This window comes from Crocuta crocuta, unplaced genomic scaffold (assembly GCF_008692635.1).
Source record: "Crocuta crocuta isolate KB4526 unplaced genomic scaffold, BGI_CrCroc_1.0 scaffold152, whole genome shotgun sequence".
Classification (NCBI taxonomy): domain Eukaryota; kingdom Metazoa; phylum Chordata; class Mammalia; order Carnivora; family Hyaenidae; genus Crocuta; species Crocuta crocuta.
In genome coordinates, this window is record NW_027528798.1 from 5,818,103 (window position 1) to 5,839,445 (window position 21,343).

Below are 21,343 nucleotides of genomic sequence, written 5' to 3' on the forward strand. Positions count from 1 at the left end.
GCAACAAAGTAATTCATTTCACATTTATTGAGTGTGTATTGCCCTAAGCACTGAATGGATGCCTATGAATGAATAGTTAGATAAATGAATGAATTTAGTGCCTAGCAGCCTAGTACTTAGAATTAAGATACCCCATAATTGTTTCTAAATGAATGAGTGATGAGTTGCAAGTATTAGACATTATGACAAATGTCAGAGGCCCTATATTGAAGGAGCTCAAAGTCCAGTGGGGAAATAGAAGTATACAGTTTCCAAACAGTACGTAAATTTTATGCTAAAGCTATGTACCAAAGCACCTGGGTGCCTCAGTCTGTTTACATCAGACTTAATTTTGGCTCAGGTCAGGATCTCTCGGTTCATGGGATCAAGCCCCACATTGGACTCTGCACTCACAGTGTGGAACCTGCTTGGGGTTTTCACACTCCCTCTCTGCCCTTCCCTGCTCTTGCACGCACATGTGTGCGCTCTCGCTTTCAAAATAAATAAACTTAAAAAAAAAAAAGCTAAGCACACACCTAGAATCTTAGCGGAGACATGCTTTACTCTGATGTGGGTTTAGGAATCCTGGAAAGGAATAACTTACTGAGTTGACCCCTGAAGAACTAATAAGAGTTTAAAAAAAAAAAATTGGGTGAGTCGGTGAGTTAAGCGTCCAACTTTTGATTTTGGCTAAGTTCCTGATCTCGGGGTTCACAAGATTGAGCCCCGCCATGGGCTCCATGATGACAGCACAGAACCTGCTTGGGAGTCTCTCTCCTCCTCTCTCTGGACCTCCCCTGTGCATGCCCTCTTTCTCTCTCTCAAAATAAACTTAAAAAGAAAGTTTACAAATTGCTGATTACCACAGATAGGTCACATTCTATACTATGAAAAATGTGCTGTGGTACCTGCCTGTTGGCACCCTGTGATTTTTATTGTCATTTATGATAATTGTAATTGAATAATAGTTTGTATATTTGATTAATGTTTTTCTTCCCCGCTGAACTTCAAATTTTATGAAAACAGGAGCCATATTGCACTAAAACTAGCTTGGATGTAAATTAAAAATAAATAAATAACATATTTTTTAAAATACCCCCAAAAATAAAAAACAGAGTGTTGTAGCCTGAAAAAAAAAACAAAAAAAAACAGGAGCCATATCAGTGATAATTGATGACTTTTCCCAGGATTTAGCAAGTGCCTAGTACAAAGCCACTCCTGAGTGAATATTTATTTAGTGAATATGTCAATCATTGTTTACTGAGTGTCTCCTGTTTTCTTCTTCATCTGTTCTTTTTTCAACAATAATTAATTTAATCTAGTCTTTTGTTTTATCAATAGTCCCTTCCCTACTATTATTAATCACACTCAGAACAAGAAAAAATTGTATCCGTTAGAGTGAAAAGAGTAGGAACTTGGAATAAGAATTAAAATGTTCTCTTCACATTTGACTGTGGCACTTTGGGCAAGCCATTAACCTACAAGTACTTGTGTCATGGCAAGTAAAGAGAAGAAAAATTGTATCTATTCAGTCCCTTTTCTGCTGAGCAGATATAAGAATAAAATGTCTTGATATATATGAAAGCTTCTTTTTTTCCTAAAGTTTATTTATTTATTTTGAAAGTAAGAGAGTGAGCAGGAGAGGATCAGAGAGAGAGAGTCCTAAACAGGCTCCATACTGACAGCACAGAACCTGAAGTAGGGCTCGAACTCACAAACCATGAGATCATGACCCGAGCTAAAATCCAGAGTCAGACACTTAATCAACTAAACAACCCAAGCGCCCCTCCGTGAAAACTTTTTAAGTGCTGAGAAAGCACTTAGAAATCTGAGACTTGATGGTTAAGTGTCCACCTCTTGATTTTGGTTTTGGCTCAGGTCATGATCTCACGGTTTGTGGGTTCAAGCCCCACGTAGAGCTCTGCGCTGCTTGGTGCACCAGCTTGGGATTCTTTGTCCCCTCTCTCTGCCCCTTACCTGCTCGTTCTCTCTCAAAATAAATAAAACCTTAAATAAAATGTAAAAAAAAAAAATAAATCTTTAGGAAAAAAAGAAATCTGAGACTTGAATGAGAAGTTGTAGTGATCTATATCACTTATTTTTTTAAAATTGTTTTTGTTGTGTTTTTAATAATTTCTATACACAGTGTGGGGGGCAAACCCACAACCCTGAATTCAAGAGTCACATGTTTTTTAACTGAGCCAACTGGGCATCCCCATTTTATTTTTTTAAAAACTTTTTATTAGGTAAAATTGACAAAATAAACAGCACGTATTTAAAGTATATACATCAAGGGGCACCTGGGTGGCTCAGTTGGTTAAGTGAATGACTCCTGATTTTGGCTCAGGTCATGATCTCATGGTTCATGAGTTTGAGCCCCTCATCGGGTTCTGTGCTGACAGTGGGGAGCCTGCTTGGAATTCTCTCTCTCTGCCCCTCCCACATGTGCACGCTCTCTCTCTCTCAAAATAGATAAGTAAACTTAAAAAAATTTAAAGTATATACATTGATAACTTTGACGTACATGTATACTTTGAAACCATCATCCAATTACACTGATTTTTTAAAAATTGCATGTATCAAATACAGTTGGATACAAACCTCATTCTGTTGAAAAGGTTTTATAGGACAAGTCCTAGAAAAAGGAAACCAACTGGATAGGTAACTAAAATTTGAATCTAAAAAATGAAAATATTAATAGACATGAACTTCTGGTAGAACAGAAACCCATGCTAGTCATTTCTAGGCAAGTGTTCAATTTTCATGATGTTGCCTGTGACCACTCAGTGCTGCTAGCTGATAAGTTCATGGTGGGTTAACATGTTACCGTGTTTTTGTAGTTTTTTCCAGGTCATGAGTCTCGGGCTACAGAAGCTCTGTGTTGGGCCAAAGGACAGCGACTCTTTAGTGCTGGACTCAATGGAGAGATTATCGAGTATGATTTGCAGGCATTAAACATCAAGTATGCCATAGATGCCTTTGGAGGACCCATTTGGAGCATGGCTGTCAGCCCCTGTGGCTCTCAACTTTTGGTCAGTAAGCAACTACTGGTAATTTAAAACAAGAATTCTCTTGTGCTCACTTAAACATTCTTCCCTGTGTTTACAGGAGAGTAAAGTTAAGTTATATTATGACATGTAGCAACTCCATTCTGAGGTGGATTCCAGCAATGGCAGTACAAGATTGAAGTTGATACTGAGGATTAAAAAAAATCTCTTGTCCTGGGGCAGCTGGGTTGGTTAAGCGTCTCTTGATTTCATTTCAGGTCGGGATCTTATATTCTGTGAGTTTGAGCTCTGCATCAGGTTCTGCACTGACAGCTTGGATCCTGCTTGGGATTCTTCCTCTCTCTCTGCCCCTTCCCCACTTGAACTTTCTTTCAAAAACCAAACGAACAAAACTTGAAAAATCTCTTGTCTTTTTGCATCCTTTCTACTGCTACTTTGGACCTTGTTTATTCATTTATGAAATGAGAGGGTTCATTAGGTTCAGCATTTCTCAAACTAGTTGGAATTGGGAGATGTGGAGGCTGTTTTTTGTTGTATTATGCTTTATGTTTTATGATAAATATCAATTCAGAATATGGCATGTTAATATGAAATTCTTCTGTAGATTGAGAACATACTAACGTGTGTTAAAATTTCTGAGAGGTCCTTCCTAAAGTTAACTTGTGGAACTGTTTTACCACAATATCTCAAAAATTGTTTGAGTATAGACTGAGAAGACTACCCATCCCCCCACACATAGGCTTATTAAAATGAGTGCTTCCAGAGGTTTCATTTTTCTGGGATAAATCTATGATTCTTACTTGATTTGCACTAATTTCTACAATATCTTGATGTGTCTTCGTTTATATTGTATAGTTATTGGGTGCTTTATTTAGGCTGTGGGTCTCTAGCAGAGATGTGCTGTGAAATACTACTTCTCTTCCATGTCCTGTACAGGAATTAGGCCACTGATTAGCCTGTTTTCTGGCTAGGATGTGAAGGCTGCCAGGAATACACTACCAGTTTCTTGGTACCAGTAAATTTTTGTTTTTCTCTCACAAACTATTTTTCTCTTTCACAGCAAGTGATAGGTTTAGGGAAGAAATGTTTATATTTGTAAATATATATATATTTAGCCTTATAAAATGCTTATCTTCTCTATTTTCTATTTTTCTCTGATAGGTTGGCTGTGAAGATGGATCTGTGAAGCTATTTCAAATCACCCCAGACAAAATCCAGTTTGAAAGAAATTTTGATCGGCAGAAAAGTAAGGGTCATTTTGGTGGGGGCAGTGAGTAGCCTCAATAAGAAGTTATGTTTCTGTGCCACTGGGGATGGGCTGTTTTCCTGTGGGTCCAGGTAATGTTTTCTCTCCACGCTAACTTTATCGGAGTACAGGATATGTGCTCAAAGCCATCCTCCACTTAGGCTTTCTCTGTCACGTTGCTTAGTGGTGGTTGCTTGCTTAAGTAATATTTATCATCGGCTAATCAGAGTCCCTTTTGTTTTTAATGCCGTTTAAGTGTTCTTTTTTTAATTTTTCTTTTCTTTAAAGAAAAAATAAATATTTTATTCTTTACTTAAAATATTTTTAAGTAATCTCCACACCCAACATGGGGCTTAAACACACAACCCTGAGATTAAGAGTTATATGCTCCACCAAGTGAGCCAGCCGGTCTTGGTTTAAGTTTATTTATTTATTTTGAGAGAGAGAGTCCCCAGTAGGTTCCACACCGTCAGCACAGAGCCCAATGTTTGTGGGGCTTGAACCCACAAACCACAAGATCATGACCTGAGCCAAAATCAAGCATTGATGCTTAATTGACTCAGCCACCCAGGTATCCCTTGGGTGTTCTTTTTTGATGATAAAAGTGATATAATGCTTATTCGAAATTCATGTGTTTAGAATTTTAGAAGAGAAGAAAAAGTATCTCATTCTACTCTGTAGGCAACATTTTGGAAATGATCTTCTAGATGTATTGTATATTCATATGAATGAATACACAGGAATGCTTGGTCTTGTTTTTTCACTTGGCCTATCACAGACATCCTTCCCTGTCAGTCATGCCAGTCTGCATGGCATTCCATTTGATGGTGTTCCATAATCTATTTTAACCAAGCTCCTATTAATGGATGTTAATTTTTTTCTTTACTACTACAACCAGGGCAGCAATGAGTATTCTGGTATACATATTTTTTAACACTCTTGCAAGTATTTCTCCTTGATTAATTCCCAGTGCAAGTGCTGAGCCAAATATGCACATTTAAATTTTGTTATGTTCCTAACAGGTCACCCTCAAAAGGTTGTGTTTCTTTATATTCCCATCAGCCGTTTCTACATTATTAAAGTGATATTAAGTACTTCATTATGGATTCCAGGGCAGAGTTGATCCTCATCTGTTATAAAACAGTTCTTCAGCAGAGTGTGGTAGATGAGAGCTGAGTGTAGAACACCAGACCTGTAGGTAATTGTCAAAGGAGAACTCAGTTACCCTTTACTGTGTATTTATGTGTATGTCCTTTTCTTTTTTTGTTGTACAACTCCCAAGGTCGCATCCTGAGTCTCAGCTGGCATCCTTCTGGTACCCACATTGCAGCTGGCTCCATAGACTACATTAGTGTGTTTGATGTCAAATCAGGTGACTGTTTTTCTCAGTTCATTTGGGGTTTGGGTCTTGATTCACATTGTTAGTTTCCGAAAGCTTGAGCCCTTGTGCTTTTACTGACCTCTAGGGCCTAACCTCTCTTTAACCTTCTGAGATGTTAGCCATGAATTTCACTCTTTTCTTGGATTGCTTTTGCTGCTTTTGGGGGAATCCTGTTTCTTCAGTCAGATACATATTTTTTATCTAATAAGAATTCATTCATATGAAAATTCACCCTGGAGCGATAATCACCCTATTAACGATCAGTTAAAATACTTCCGTATACCAGACCTTGGTAGAAGTAAGTGTCTCTGAAGAACACTAGGTCTTGGCAGCATAATTGGTGAGGCGTGAGGTCAGAAAGGTAGAGAACCATATACTTTCTCTGTTCTTGACCTGACGAAGTGCATTGTGGAATTCTTCAGGTATGAGACTGACTTCAGCTTGGTAGATAGGCCCGTCTGTAATCTCATCTGAGATAGGAAGTAAAAAAGGTCAGGTTTGTCTCATTAGTCTTTTTTTCTTCATGCTTAAGCAAATTTTTTATTGTCTGTTATACACACATAGTCAAAGAACTCCTTGAGGCTTGTTACAAAGAACCAGGAGTCCCCCTGTATCTCTTTCTCTCGCTCCTCAAAGGCAACAATCTGTAACTCTTAGCTGATTCTTTGATGTTTGCCTCCACATTTGTAAATGTATTTGTTTCATCAGGTTCTTCCAGTTGCATATATTAGGCTCATATAGATCTGACTTTTTTTCTACCAATTTTATATGTATATATACATGTATTTTGATGTTTATTTGAGAGAGCGAGAGAGCGCATAAGCAGGGAAGGGGCAGAGAGAGACAGAAAATCCAAAGCAGGCTCTGTGCTGATAGCTGAGAGCTCGATGTGGGGCTCGAACTCCTGAACCTTGAGGTCATGACCTGAGCCATCCAGGCACTACTTTTATCTTCTTGAATGATGCTCTCCCAGAGCCTTCTTTTATTTTTTTTAAAGCTTATTTATTTATTTTGTAAGGGAGAGTGTGCGTGCGTGCCGAGATGAGACAGAGAAAGGACCCCAAGCAGGCTCCATGCTAGCAGCACAGAGCTCACTCATAACTGTGGGATCATGACCTGAGCCGAAATCAAGAGTAGGACACTCAACCCACCCAGGTGCCCTTCCCCCTCTTATTTTCATCCTTTTGAGTTTTTATTTCCTGAGAGTTTTACTTTATCATTGATTGATTGATTGATTTTGAAAAGATTTCATTTTTAGGTACTCTCTCTACCCAGTGTGGGCCTCCAATTCAGAACCCCAAGATTGAGGGTTGCACGCTCTACTGACTAAACCAGCCAAGCACCCTTTATCTTTATCTTTGAATCCTGTTACTGAGTTTTTCATTTTCTGTCTTTTCTAAAGTTCTTTTTGGTTTCCTGAGTGTTCTTTTTTATAGGGCTTTTTTTGTTTGTTTCCTTATATACTGCCTTCTCTTGCTAAGGCTATTCAAGATTATATTTGTCAAGTATTCTTCATTTTGTCTCTGTTTACTCTCTGGTATTTATTTTCTTCTAGCATACTCTCTGGTCTCTACCTTTCATATTAAGGCTTTATTCACCTGTCTAGTGATTACTTTCCTCACCACAGGAGTGGAGCTTACTTCTCATGGGCTCCACTGAAGAATAATCTGACTGGACCGTTAGCTTGGGAACCTCTAAAGAGTTTGGCTTTTTAAATCATCTTTCTTGTGCTGGTCTTATTTCCCAGAACTGTTTTTTTTTTTAATTCTCCTACTTGATGATGATAAGCGTTTCTATCTACATTCTGAAAAGAAAACTGGTGTTCTCAACATTCAGTTAGTAACATTTCACTTTATCAGATAATTTTCCATTTAGTAATCCTACCCTCAGTTGTTCCTGGCATCTCTCTTCAGAGAGTAAGTCTCCAGTTTTGTTTGAGGTGGAGTTGGGAAGTTGCCTGGTCTTTTAGTTAGGGGATAGGTATCTGAAGGATGCTTAAGTTTCATAAGCTTAGTTTCAACCTAATTTCTCCTTTTAGTTGCACTTTGACTTCTGTTTCCAGAGTTTTGGGGGTCAGCAGTTCCCACGTCTTCTGAGAATTTCATGGTATAAGTCAAGTGGCTTCTTGGTTTTTCCCACTGTTGACTTGGGACATACTACTTTTAGGACTCTGCTGTGTCAGTTACCATTCCACATTTGCTTTTTTAATTCTCCAAATTTTGTCAACTGTTTTATTCTCCCCCTTTCTGTAGGGTTTTAGAAAAGAGCCAGTGTCACATGCACTGCAGTTAGGCAATTTTAAGTGAAGTCTCGAATGTCTCTTTCCATTTCACTTCTCCCCTGCCCTGCAAATTTCTGTCTCCCGCTATCTCTCCTACCCCTCCCCCACAATGTTTAGGTAACCATTTCGGTTCTGAGACTGAGTTCACCATAACTACTATAACTACTGTTTACTGGCTGTTTGTGGTATGTGCTCAGGCAGCTGACTTAATAGATGGCTGCCACAGGCGGGTTTTGAAGACAAAAGAAGTAAGTACCATTCAAATTTGGGCTTTTCTTATTTTTCAGGGAGCGCTGTTCATAAGATGCTGGTGGATAGGCAGTATATGGGTGTGTCTAAGCGGAAGTGTATCATATGGGGCGTGGCCTTTTTGTCTGATGGCACTGTCATAAGTGTGGACTCTGCTGGGAAGGTGCAGTTCTGGGACTCAGCCACTGGGACACTGGTGAAGAACCATCTCATTGCAAATGCTGATGTGCAGTCTATTGCCGTATCTGATGTGAGTATGGTCCCTGCTTTGAACAGTTCCTATACCACCTGGGGGATGAGTAGAGAAGGCCCATATCAGTAATGTGACACGGTGTTCCCTAATCCTCAGTGTTGCATTGGAGGAAGACGAGTTTAGGAAAATGCATCTGAAACCCAGGTAATCTGTTTGAACCCTCTTAATCTCCTAAAAACTAGTTAGAGAATATTCTCTAGATTGGTTAGCAGAGAGGTTTTCTTCAGACACTCCCCACGTACAATTAATCCAGTCTGATTTAGATAGGCCACAAGTATCCTAGAAGAATCTTGAGAAGTGCTGTTTTCCTCTCTTTGTTCAGTTCTTCTCCTGCTTCCTATCTTGGGAAGTTAGGAGATAATTTTGTAGAGATTTTGAAAATACTAAATTTTTCCTATTTCAATAAGACTTAAGCAGACTTTTGTTAAACAAGTGTGACTCTTCCCTTTTTGTAACATGAATTCCTAATCAGAAACCTTTGGGTATTTTAGCAGTGGGGCATGGAAAGTGACTTTGAGATTTGCTGACTAAGATCCTTTGTCTTACTTTGAGGCTTATTTGCTCTTTTAAGTGTGCACATGTAATATCTAGTGTACAGATCGCTCATGCTTGCTTTTGTTGCTTGTAAATTTTTTCTATCCCACTTAACAGGTTTTCCATGAGACCATTTTGATGGGTCTTAAAGCTCTGTGAAACATTTAGATGTCACATATAAGTGTAATGAAGAACAAGTTGATAGGAGCAGGAGAATTTTTATTTCTAAAGTAGAGTTTTGAGGCATGCGTGAATGGCTGTCAGTTAAGCATCTGACTTCAGCTTAGGTCATAATCTCATGGTTGGTGGGTTTGAGCCCCACATTGGGCTCTCTCTTGTCAGCACAAAGCCCACCTCAGATCCTCTGTCCCCCCGTCTCTCTGACCCTCCCCCTGCTTGTACAAGTGCTCTCTCAAAACTGAATGCACATTAAAAAAAAGAAAAAGAAATAAAATTAAAAAGATTTAAAAAATAAAAATAGTTTTGGTCCAAAATCGTTGTAATTATTAAACTTAAGACTTAATTACTAAGTTTTGTGCCATTAAAAAGTATTTTTAATGTTTATTTTTTGAGGAGGGGAGGGACAGAGAGAGAGGGAGACACGGAATCTGAAGTCGACTCCAGGCTCTGAGCTGTCAGCACAGAGCCTAACACGGGGCTCAAACTCATGAACCGTGAGATCATGACCTGAGCTGAAGTCAAATGCTTAACTAACTGAGCCACTCAGGCATCATGGTGCTGTTATAAAGTGTAATTACTCAAATATCATGCACTTGTTTCAAAGACCAAGGAAGATAGGAATATTTGCTACTATGTAACAATTACCAAAATACATTGTTAAGAAAGGGAGAGGAAGGCTTTGTATTAGATATTTGTATGTTTGATATTCTCTATATATGTAGTTTTGCTGGCATATATACTTATAACATTTCTGAAAAGATTTAAAATGCTAATGGTAGGGGCGCCTGGGTGGCTCAGTCGGTTTGAGCATCTGACTTCAGCTCAGGTTATGATCATGTAGTTTATGAGTTCCAGCCCCACATCAGGCTCTGGGCTGTCGGCGAAGAGCCCGCCTCAGATCCTCTGGCCCCCTGTCTCTCTGCACCTCTCCCTCTCTCTCTCAAAAATAAGCAAACATTTTTTAAAAAGGCTAATGGTAATTTTTAAAGGGGGGAAATTGGGGCCGGCAGGCAGGAGGCAGGCTTAATTTGTACTGTATACCATTTTGCTGTTTGATCTTTATTTTACCATGTGCCTGTAATTACTGTATTGCATTGAATGTTAGGCACAGATGATTATAAGACATGCCAAAATTTTGTTATCATGGGAAAGAAGAAGCCCTGCCAATTAAACTATGACAGTGCTTTTTTTAAAATGTAAAATTTCTATTTTGTAAGTGTATGATACAGACTATTATGATATAAACTCTAACACAATGCTTTTTTAAACATAGAATTTATATTTTACTTATTGAGGAGCTCCTTGAGACCTAAGCATACATTTTTATAGTGTTACTCTTGTGCATATATAACAAGGTAAGTGTGAATGAAATAAAGTGAATAAGGTTCTCCCAAAACTTCTTCACACGTACAGATGGACTCTGAATCCCCATTCACCTCCATCATCTGGGTCTGTGTTTCCCACACGTGCCTCCTAGCTGTCCATAGTGTTGGTAGATGATGCTCCGCTGTAGTCCCAAGATTTTCTTTCAGGTTTTTGACAACCAGTCAAAAGTTGTTACTGTTTTAAGTAGGGTCCACACCCAGCTTGGGGCTCAGACTCATGACCCTGAGATCAAGAGTTGCAAGCTCAACTGACTACACCAGCCACCCATTCTGCATGTTTGATATTTGCTCTTTATTTGAAGATACTACATATGTACAGGCTGACAGCTAGAAGATATCCTGATTTTAGAGATAATTAAATGTGGGCAAATACATGCCTGAGAGTCAGTGACCTGTAGTACTTTTTTTTTTTTTTTTAAGAGGACAAATGTAATTATACAAATTCCAGCCCTCCAAATGCTCATCACACACTATGGACTAAGGCATACTTGGTTTTGAACTCTTCACAGAGTTTGGGAAGGATTAATTGGGTAGTGCATGTAAAGTGCTAAGTACAGGACCTGGCACATAGTGTGGTTTTGGCATTTTCATGTCTTTTTTTAAATTGATCCTAACTTCGAGGCTTCACTACACTTTCTTGCCAGAACAGTTGATTGTAGATTTTTTAAAAAATTTTTTTAATGTTTTTTATTTATTTCTGAGAGAGAGAAACATTGTGAGCAGGGGAGGGTCAGAGAGAGTGGGGGGACACAGAATCAGAAGCAGGCTCCAGGCTCTGAGCTGTCAGCACAGAGCTTGACGTGGGGCTCAAACCCACGAACCGTGAGATCATGACCTGAGCCGAAGTCAGATGCTTAACCAACTGAGCCACCCAGGCACCCCTGTTTGTAGATTTTTTTAAATGGATTTTCAGTGAGTGAAGACTGAATGGTGGCAAATACCCAGTCCTTCGATCTTCTTAGATGTCTTTCACCCTTATCAAGTAGGCAAGTACTGATTTCTTCAGAGTTGTAGGGAAGATTTGCTTTCATTTAGAGGTCAGTCTTGAGATTGTTTTTCTGTGTGAAACAGTCATTCTGTGATTAAATTATGACACTTACCCCTCCCTTTTCAGGTCAGTTTTCCCCTTGCTTTGTTCCCTCTGTGCCCTAAGACAGGCCTTTGCTTTTTTCCTTTTCAGTTCTTTTATGATTTCACTTGGGGAAGATGATGTGTGGAGTGAGTTAGAGTTATCTTTTTGGTCCCTCTGTTTAGGTGGGAATTTGTGCAAACTGTCCCTCCCTCCCCCCTATATATAAATGAACTGTTTAGTTGGATGTGGAGGATAATGTGTGAGTTCCTAAGCTGCTCAATATCTCCACTTTTCCTTGGATAATGGTTTTCAAATAGTATCCTTAGAGCAAGTGAGGGAGAGGCTGGTTTGGGTTAACTTAACTGCTATCTTTCGGATTTGCTTTCCTTCTCACCATCATGTGCCTATAAATTACCTCAAAGAGAGCTGGCACAAGATTGAGGTGGTGTGGTGTGACCAGAGCAAAGGCTTTGAAGGCAGATGGCCTTGTATCTTTGTCATATCTCTAGACCTCTTGAAATTTCAGTTCCTTACCTGTGTAAAGAGCTATTAAATGATGATTGGGGGGAGGGGAATAAAACCATTACTCATACAAACATGAAATGGAAATATCAGAGATTTTCTGTAACTCATTAACTAATGAGGAAACCAGTAAGATGTTACAAGCAGTTCAAAGGACAATTTCACAAACACAGAATTTTCTATGGCCATCAGGAATGCTGAAATGAGGGGCACCTGGGTGGCTCAGTCGGTTGAGTGTCCGACTTCGGCTCAGGTCATGATCTCACGGTTCGTGGGTTCGAGCCCCACATCAGGCTCTGTGCTGACCTCTAGCTCAGAGCCTGGAGCCTGCTTCAGATTCTGTGTCTCTTTCTCTCTCTGCCCCTCCCCTGTTCACACTCTCTCTCTCTGTCTCTCAAAAATAAATAAATGTAAAAAAATTAAAAAAAAAAGGAATACTAAAATGAATTTACAAATTGTTGCAAGGCTCAGTGTCCACAGAGCAGTTAGCAGTTGCATTCCATCAAGCAAACTTGTTTTGCCTTGCTCTCGGTACTACAGTTTACAGAGTTGTAAACTGGCTCCAAGACAGTCAAAGAGCTCTGTAGACAAGGATAGCAGTACTTGTTATGCCCATTTCAAAGTCATTCACAGTTTTTCCTCGTAGGGCAAGTAGCCACTTAGCCTTGCAAGTTACTCAAGGACTAGAGATTATATGACGTATATATAGTTTTTAGCACAGCAAGTGTGTAGTTGATCCAGCTACGTATTCATATGTGTTTACACATCTCATTTCTCGTAACTGGCTAACCTAGTCTTGGTACTGTTTGATTGGTTAGCTGCTGGTCCAGGTTCCTAGGTTTATCACTACCTTATCAAATATCCATCCTATTTTTTTCCCCTGCTCAAAGTTAAATGTATTTTTAAAAACTGGAGTTAAGATGAGAACAGTTTTGAGCGAATAGAGGAATTTTAAAAGTTGTGGACATACTGAGACCTTTTAAGAAGAACACAAATCACAGTATTCAACATCCTGGTAAGAGAGAGCCTAAAACTGAGGACCAGGCACTTGGGTCTTTGTGTGATACTCACCAGGCTACTTGCCTCCCTCCTCAGCCCACCCTCTCTTCATCCCTGAAAAGAAGGCAGTGAGCTTCAGAGTTTTGACTACAGTTTTGCAATTTTTCTTCCAATATTCCCAGTACTTTTTAAAAAAAGCATTTATGTACATAACAGACAATAGGCCATTTTAACCATTTTTAAGTATAATTCAGTGACATTAAGTACGTTCACAGTGTTGTGCAGCCATCACCTCTGTCCATTTTCAGAACTTTTTTATCACACAGAAACTGTACCAATTAAAAAATAACTCCTTTTTTCTCCCTTTTCCCAGGCCCTTTTATTCTTTATTCTACTCTCTATCCCTGTGAATTTGTATTCTGGGTACCCAATTTAAATGGAATCATATAATAATTGTTTTGTTTTGTTTTTTTGGTCTGGGTTATTGTACCTAGCATAGTGTTTTCAAAGTTCATCCATGTTAATATCATTACCATAATTTTCATCCCTATTTAAGGCTGAATAATGTTTCATTATATGTATATACTGATTATGTTTGTTTATTCATCCGTTGATGTGCATTTGGGTTTTCATCTTTTGGTTTTTGTGAATAATGCTGCTATGAACATTGGCACACATGTATCTGAATCCTTGTTTCCAAATTTTTTGATGATATGTTTTTATTACTATTATATTTACTCCTAGGTGATCTTTTTTGTTGTTCTTTTAATGAGGTCTAGTTTGTGTATTTGAAAGCACTGTGACCGTTTGAGGTACACATTGTTAATTTTGTCAGTAGAGGGCACATTATTACCTGTGTATGAGCTTGTTTCTCTAATGGAATTGTCAGCTTCTGGAGTAAATAAACCCCATAATCTACCTTCCAGTTTTGGGCATAGGTTTTCCCCTAAGCTGTGCAGACAGAAAACCTCAGGAACATTTTTCAAACTGGGCCCTATTTTGCTCAAATGTACCTCCCTAATGATTTAATTTCTCAGCAAGAAGACAGTTTCGTGGTGGGCACAGCCGAGGGGACAGTATTCCATTTTCAGCTGGTCTCTGTGACTTCCAACAGCAGTGAGAAGCAGTGGGTGCGGACGAAGCCATTCCAGCATCACACACATGATGTTCGAGCCGTGGCCCACAGCCCGACGGCACTGATATCTGGAGGTAGGTTGCACTCTCTGCCAGGCTGCTGCTTTAACCAGCTCTGGTTATTTTCACATGGGAATTTTTTTTTTTTACTTTCTTTAATGTTTTTTATTTATTTCTGAGAGAGAGAGAGAGAGACAGCGTGAGTAGGGGAGGGTCAGAGAGAGAGGGAAACACAATCTGAAACAGGCTCCAGGCTCTGAGCTAGCTGTCAGCACAGAGCCCGAAGCGGGACTCGAACCCACAAACCGTGTGATCGTGACCTGAACTGAAGTTGGACACCCAACTGACTGAGCCACCCAGGCGCTCCACATGGGACTTTTCCTAATTTTGCTGCCTTCCATTCTCTTCCCACTCCCACCTCAGGCACTGACACCCACTTAGTAATTCGTCCTCTCATGGAGAAGGTGGAGGTTAAGAATTACGATGCTGCTCTCCGAAAAATCACTTTTCCCCACGTAAGTACTGTCCCCTAGCCCCCACTGTTCCTCTGTCTTGAGTACAGCTCACGCTTCCTGGGCACATCTATAGGACTTGTGTAGTTACCTGCCTTCTTCGTTCTTCTGTTTGTAAGCGTCCTGTAAAAACATTTACAGGGGCCAAGAGATGTATAGCAACACTCCTAGTTCCCTTTCATTCCCTCTTCCAAATAGTTGTGGTTTAGGGGAGTTTTGTGGGGTTTTTTTTGTTTTTGCTTGTTTTTAAGGCTGAACTCTATTCTGGGTGGGAGCATGAAAACCCAGGCCTCCAGTGTTCCTTTCTAGGTAAAAGGACATCTTCCCAAGTTAGAAACCCTTCTCTCTGCTACTCGCTTCTACATTCCATTCAACCAGTAAACCTTCTACCTCCTCATTGTCTTGTGAATCTAGTCATTTCTCTTTATCTACACTGCCGTTATCCTGGTTTGAATCAGTGTCTTTTCTCAACTGGATTCACCTGCTAATAATCTTTTATTTCCATTTGTGCCATTTCAGCCTGTTGTCCATTGATCCGTTCAAAAACAGCTTTGCTCATCATTCCATGCTTAAAAACCTTTGGCTGGTGCTTCAGGATAAAGACCTAATTCCTTAGCATGGCTTCTGAAACCTGTCTTGGTCTGGCCCTGGTCCTCGAGCATCTTCTCTCCCCTCTCCTGTCAAACACATGCTGTACCTCATCCCCACCCCCACCCAGTTTAGTGTGCTGAAAGACTTTTTATTCTCTGTAATGCTCTCTTACCTTTGAGCTATTCCACATGGTATCCCTCTGCTTAGAATGTCCTGCCCTACCTTTTTTTTGCCTGATTTGTCTTTACTAATGAACCTCATCTGGGGTCTTAGCTTTATGAGGCCAGGTTAGATATCCTTTCTACTTTTTGTCATTACATGCTATGCTTAGCCCTATTAATATTCTTAACACACTTGGTGCAACTGCCTGTTTAATTCTTTGTCAACCCTTTTAGACTACAAGCTTGAGGGCAGTAGCTGTGTTTTTATTTATCTTTATGCGCTTTAGGCCCTATGACAGCGCTGGCATATGGTAGTACTGAGGACATTTTTGTGAAATAATTGGATTTCATCAGTAAAAAATGTGCAAGGATGTTGCTGCTGTATCTAGTACTGAGGCAGTAAATAACCCTGCTTATTTATTATTTTTCAATTCTTGGATACAGCGACGTCTCATTTCCTGTTCAAAAAAGAGGCACCTTCTCCTTTTCCAGTTTGCTCATCACTTGGAACTTTGGCGACTGGGATCTACAGTAGCAACAGGTACAGTGGAAGAAATTCTTTCCCACTAAAAGGACTGGAGAGAGAAGCAAGGGATTAGAATTGCAGTTGAAATTCTGCTTGTGGAAAAATGGAAGTAGTTTTTTCTGTCTTTGGCAACTTATGGTTTTCATACCCATGGGACAGAGCAAAGGAGTTCTTCAGACTGTTAGAATCGTTAGCGGGTTACTGGGTCATATCCTAAAAGTTTAGGATTCTGTAAGGTGCTTTGCAGAGTATAGTGGAGGTGAGGGTTGCCCTGGGAGCAAAACAGGCTGCTGAAAATGACAAGATTTAATATTGGGTGGTGACAGCCCTGCATGGAAAAGAAGGTCACATGGATCTTACTGGTGTTATAGCCTAGTGACCTTTTGTATGACCTGTTGAGAAAATGTTTGGGTTCTGTTCTTTTATAGTAAATTAGAGGCTTTTGGTTTAGGTTCCAAAATGAGCAAATGAAGTTGAGGCCACATAAACCCCACTCCCACCCACCTTAATGCCTCACTGTATGTTGTACCTTCAGAGAATTAGTGATATACCACGGGCCACATCTGAGGTGCCTAAGTAGAAGCTAAGAAAGTACTCACTGCTTTCCTCTTTTTTTAAAGCCAGAAAACTCCATTTACTATCTCAGACATTTTTATTTCCAGTGGTAGAGATTTCATTCTACCCAGGAATGACTTTTTAGAAGAAAAATGTACTAATAACATTTCTTTGAGAAGAAAAACTCAGGGAAATTTCTTGTTCCAGGAAAAAATGGGGATACCCTTCCACTTTCTAAAGATGCAGATCATTTGCTGCACCTCAAGACAAAGGTAAAGAAGTTTTAACTGTGTGTTCAGACTCTGAAAGTTTTCTCATTATGAATTTTGAGGGCTACTTAGTTGGCAGCATAAAACTATAAAATCTTCAATTATTTGAATGAAGTACTATGTCAACAGAACTAGGTTTCCTATGAATATAAGTAAGGCATTCAGAGGGTCTCCTGTGTGGCTCAGTCGGTTAAGCGTCCGACTTCTGCTCAGGTCATGATCTCACGGTTTTTGGGTTCGAGCCCTGCATCAGGCTCTGTGCTGACCCCTCAGAGCCTGGAGCCCATTTTGGATTCTGTGTTTCCCTCTCTCTCTGCCTCTCCCCGTTTGCACTCTGTACCTCTCTCGCTCTCTCTCAATAAATAAATAAACATTAAAAAATAAGACATTCAGAATTTATTGGTGTGGGGGTTTTTTTGTTATTATTATGCAGATAACTTGTATATTTTTATAAAATTGAAATGGTTAGAGTATACAGTGAAAAATAAGCCTCCTTGTTACCCGAATTCTGGTCCCACTCCCCAGAGATAATCACTGCCAATAGTTTCTTACATACCCTTCCAAAAAAAATTTTCACCCATGTGTGCGTGTGTATATCCTTTCTTTCTACAGTAATGAGAATATGATATAACATGCAAACTGCTTTGTGATTTCCTTTTAAATGTCTTTTTTTTTTTTTTAAGTTTTAATTTTTTTTAGTAATCTCTGTACCCAACATGGAGCTTGATCTCATGACCCTGAGATCAAGAATCACATACTCTTCCAACTGAGCCAGCCAGGTGCCCCTAAATATCCTTACTTTAATTACACAAATATTTGTAAATACAAGTTTACTATAAAAAATTCATATGCTATTCATAGATTATATTCTTGAGTGCCTCTTAAAATTCTTGTCCACTCTCCTAGAATAATTAATTAATTAGCTGTATCTTCTTCCAGGTATTTTTCTGTATGACAGAGTGTATGTGTGTATATGTATGCATACATACATACATATATTTAGATATTTTGTGAGTTTTTCAAATTATATAAACGTTACATTGAACTTTTCCTTTATTGTTCAGATTTATTTTGCTTATTATTTCTTACAGGTTATTAAGCAGGTATCATAAACAAAATGAAACAAAACCCAGAAAATTAGTATTCCAAGTCACCTGACCTTGAAAGGCTTACTGTTCTAAATGCTTTATTTTCTCACATTTCTAGTTAGGATTTAGTATGAAGCTATCTTTAAGGTACACAAAGGCCTGGGTGGCTCCGTTGGTTGAGCGTCTGACTTCAGCTCAGGTCATGATCTCACGGTTCGTGGGTTCGAGCCCCACATTGGGCTCTGTGTTGACAGCTAGCGCAGATCCTGGAGCTTGCTTCTGATTCTGCATCTCCCTCTCTCTCTGACCCTTCCCTGCTCATGCTGTCTCTTTCAAAAAAAAAAAAAAGGGGGCGCCTGAGTGGCTTAGTTGGTTAAGCGTCCGACTTTCACTTAGGTCATGATCTCGCGGTTTGTGGGTTCGAGCCCCGCGTCGGGCTCTGTGCTGACTGCCAGCTCAGAGCCTGGAGCCTGTTTCAGTCTGTGACTCCCTCTCTCTCTGACCCTCCCCTGCTCACACTGTCTCTCTCTCTCTCCTAGAAATAAATAAAACATTAAAAAAAAAAAAAGAATTAAAAAAAATTAAAAAAAAAATAAAACATTAAAAAAAAATTTTAAATATACACAAAGGGCTGAGATAAGTTTGCAATATTCATAGACCTCTGTTCTTGTTTTTGGAAATCAAGCCACACCGTTCAGGTGCTGTACCTCTGAAATAATCCTAGTGACACATAGCATATGAGTGTCAAGATTATGTGTAGATGTTTGTGGTTATGTCTAGAGTGGCAATAGCTTGAGGATTTGTGTCATAGTGATCCTTGACATAATGAATTTTTTTGTGAATATTCATCCTGATTCCTAACATTGCCAGGGTCCTGAGAACATTATTTGCAGCTGTATCTCCCCTTGCGGAAGTTGGATAGCCTATTCTACAACTTCTCGTTTTTTTCTTTATCGGTTGAATTATGAAAATGACAACTTAAGCCTCCAAAGGGTAAGTGATAACCCAATGTCTGGTTGAACAAGAAAAAATTACTTAAGTGTGTGATTTTTGTGTGAAGTAGAACATACTGGATGTGAATCATGAAAAGTTATTTGGGGATACCTGTTACAAAACAGCATTTTATTTCCATTTTGAATTGATTATGTTTTTGGAGACATAGGGAAATGCTAGAAAGTGGCAATAAAGCTTAGACTTTTGAAGAGATGAAAGGGGGGATGAAAAGGTTACACTGGGCAGGTTAGTGTTCTGCGATCAGTTGGCTTCCATAGCTAAAGGAAGCATTAATGTCATTTAAGCTTGGCTGTGATTATTTTTGATGGATTCTAGATCTTCTCTCTCTTACTGGTTTTTACTGTGGTTCACCCCAAGGTTTCCAAAATGCCAGCATTCCTTCGTTCTGCCCTTCAGATTTTATTTTCTGAAGATTCAACAAAGCTCTTTGTGGCATCAAATCAAGGGTCTCTGCATATCATTCGGCTATTGGAAGGAAGCTTCAAGCACCTGCATACTTTCCAACCTCAGTCAGGTGGGAACTTGGTAACTGGCCAAGGAGACAGTTGTCAGTCTCTGATGTATCATTTTTTTTTTTCCTTTTAAACCTCATTCATTGTTGGGGCTCTCTAATGCTCTTTTCCACCCTGTAAATACTCACATGTTTGCAGTTTAAAGTAGGAGGAGATATCTGGCAAGTGAAAACGCTTGATAAGATCTGAAATGTTCCTTACACCTACTCTTTTCTCACTGGATTTTTGATTCCTTATTTGGGGCCAGAAATTTCATCACCCTTCTTAGAGTTTTGTTAGCAAAGCAAGAAGGAAGTTAAAATCAGCTGTAATCCTGACACCCAGAAATAACTGCCATTAATATTTTTGTGTATTTATTTGTTTGTTTTAATTTTTTAAATGTTCATTTAGTTTTAAAGGAGAGAGAGTGTGAGTGGGGAAGGGGCAGAGAGAGAGAAACACAGAATCTGAAGCAGGCTCTGGACTCTGAGCTATCAGCACAAAATAAATGACAGTGTATTTTGAGTCTCTGTATATGTTATTATTAAAAAACTTAGACTCTGGGGGTGCCTGGGTGGCTCAGTTGGTTAAGCGTCCGACTTCGGCTCAGGTCATGATCTCATGGTTCTTGGGTTCGAGTACCGCATTGGGCTTTGTGCTGACAGCTAGCTCAGAGCCTGGAGTCTGTTTCAAATTCTGTGTCTCCCTCTCTCTCTGACCCTCCCCTGCTCACGCTGTCTGTCTCTCTCTCTGAGAAATAAATAAAATATTTAAAAAAGAAAAAAAAAAAAAAAAACTTAAACTCTGTATTTTGCATTTAGCATCCCTTAAAATTAGGCTCTGCATTATAGATATTACTTTGTTTGTTGTTCTTCCATCTTTTGTCCTCTTACAGTCAAGCTGGTTTCTTCACAGCCCTCAAACCTGTGTATTCCAGTGCTTGTCACTTAGCTCATGTTGTTCTCCATCCTTTTCTACCCGCTTCACCCATTCTTTAGTATCTGGTTTATATCTTGTTATAAAGCTTTTTCATCCTTTGGGGGTGTTGTATGCAGCACATATTTTGGCATATAACATCACTGTTTGATTTTTAACCCACGAGTCGTCATTTTGCCAGATTGGTTTAAAATCCCTTGATGACAAAGATGGCTCATATGTGCCCATGCTCCCTTAGTGTTAAATATACAGCAGGTACCCAGTAAATTAAAGATAACGCGTCAAGCCTTTTGAGCTTGCTGTTTGTCCTTAGCTTTGATTAAAAATCGTTTGGTATGAGGCACCTGGGTGGCTCAGTCGGTTAAGTGTCTGACTTTGGCTCAGGTCATTAATCTCATGGTTCGTGAGTTCGAGCCCTGTGTCAGGCTCTGTGCTGACAGCTCAGAGCCTAGAGCCTGTTTCAGATTCTGTGTCTCCCTTTCTCTCTGACCCTCCCATGCTCTCTCTTTCTCTCAAAAATAAATAAACACTAAAAAACATATTTCAAAAACCATCTGGTAGGAAAGGAGTTTGAAACAATTAAAATACAGACTTTAGGTAGCTGTTGTCTTGATTCTCCATTTCTGTAGTGGACAGTGTCTCACTCAGTCTTGAGCAAGTGACGCCTTCAGATTTATCTCTGGCTCCTCTTTACATGAAGGATGGCTAATTAAATGAAAATAGTAAACTAATATGTAGGACTTATTTGCAAAACTATCAAGAAGTTATCCAGTTGTGATTTAAAAGTCTTGGGGCGCCTTGGTGGCTCAGTCAGTTAAATGCCTAACTTCAGCTCAGGTCATGATCTCATGGTTTGTGAATTGGAGCCCCACATCCGGCTCTGCACAGGCAGTGCAGAGCCTGCCTGGGATTCTTTCTCTCCCTCGCTCACTGCTTCTGTCTCACTTGCACTCTCTCTCAAAAATAAACTTAAAAAG

General features: G+C 39.5%; 1 protein-coding gene across 5 annotated transcripts in view; it reads left to right on the plus strand.

The window, feature by feature from the left end:
• UTP4 (UTP4 small subunit processome component) overlaps positions 1-21,343 on the plus strand; it is a 30,287-nt gene that overhangs the window by 2,327 nt on the left and 6,617 nt on the right. For all 5 annotated transcript variants that reach the window (XM_077755664.1, XM_077755667.1, XM_077755663.1 and 2 more), the window contains exons 3-12: positions 2,820-3,011; positions 4,149-4,233; positions 5,516-5,605; positions 8,183-8,394; positions 14,127-14,298; positions 14,647-14,738; positions 15,932-16,028; positions 16,776-16,840; positions 18,796-18,918; positions 19,297-19,453. In XM_077755664.1, coding sequence (XP_077611790.1) covers positions 2,820-3,011; positions 4,149-4,233; positions 5,516-5,605; positions 8,183-8,394; positions 14,127-14,298; positions 14,647-14,738; positions 15,932-16,028; positions 16,776-16,840; positions 18,796-18,918; positions 19,297-19,453 — 1,285 coding nt within the window. The remainder of the gene's footprint in view (positions 1-2,819; positions 3,012-4,148; positions 4,234-5,515; positions 5,606-8,182; positions 8,395-14,126; positions 14,299-14,646; positions 14,739-15,931; positions 16,029-16,775; positions 16,841-18,795; positions 18,919-19,296; positions 19,454-21,343) is intronic.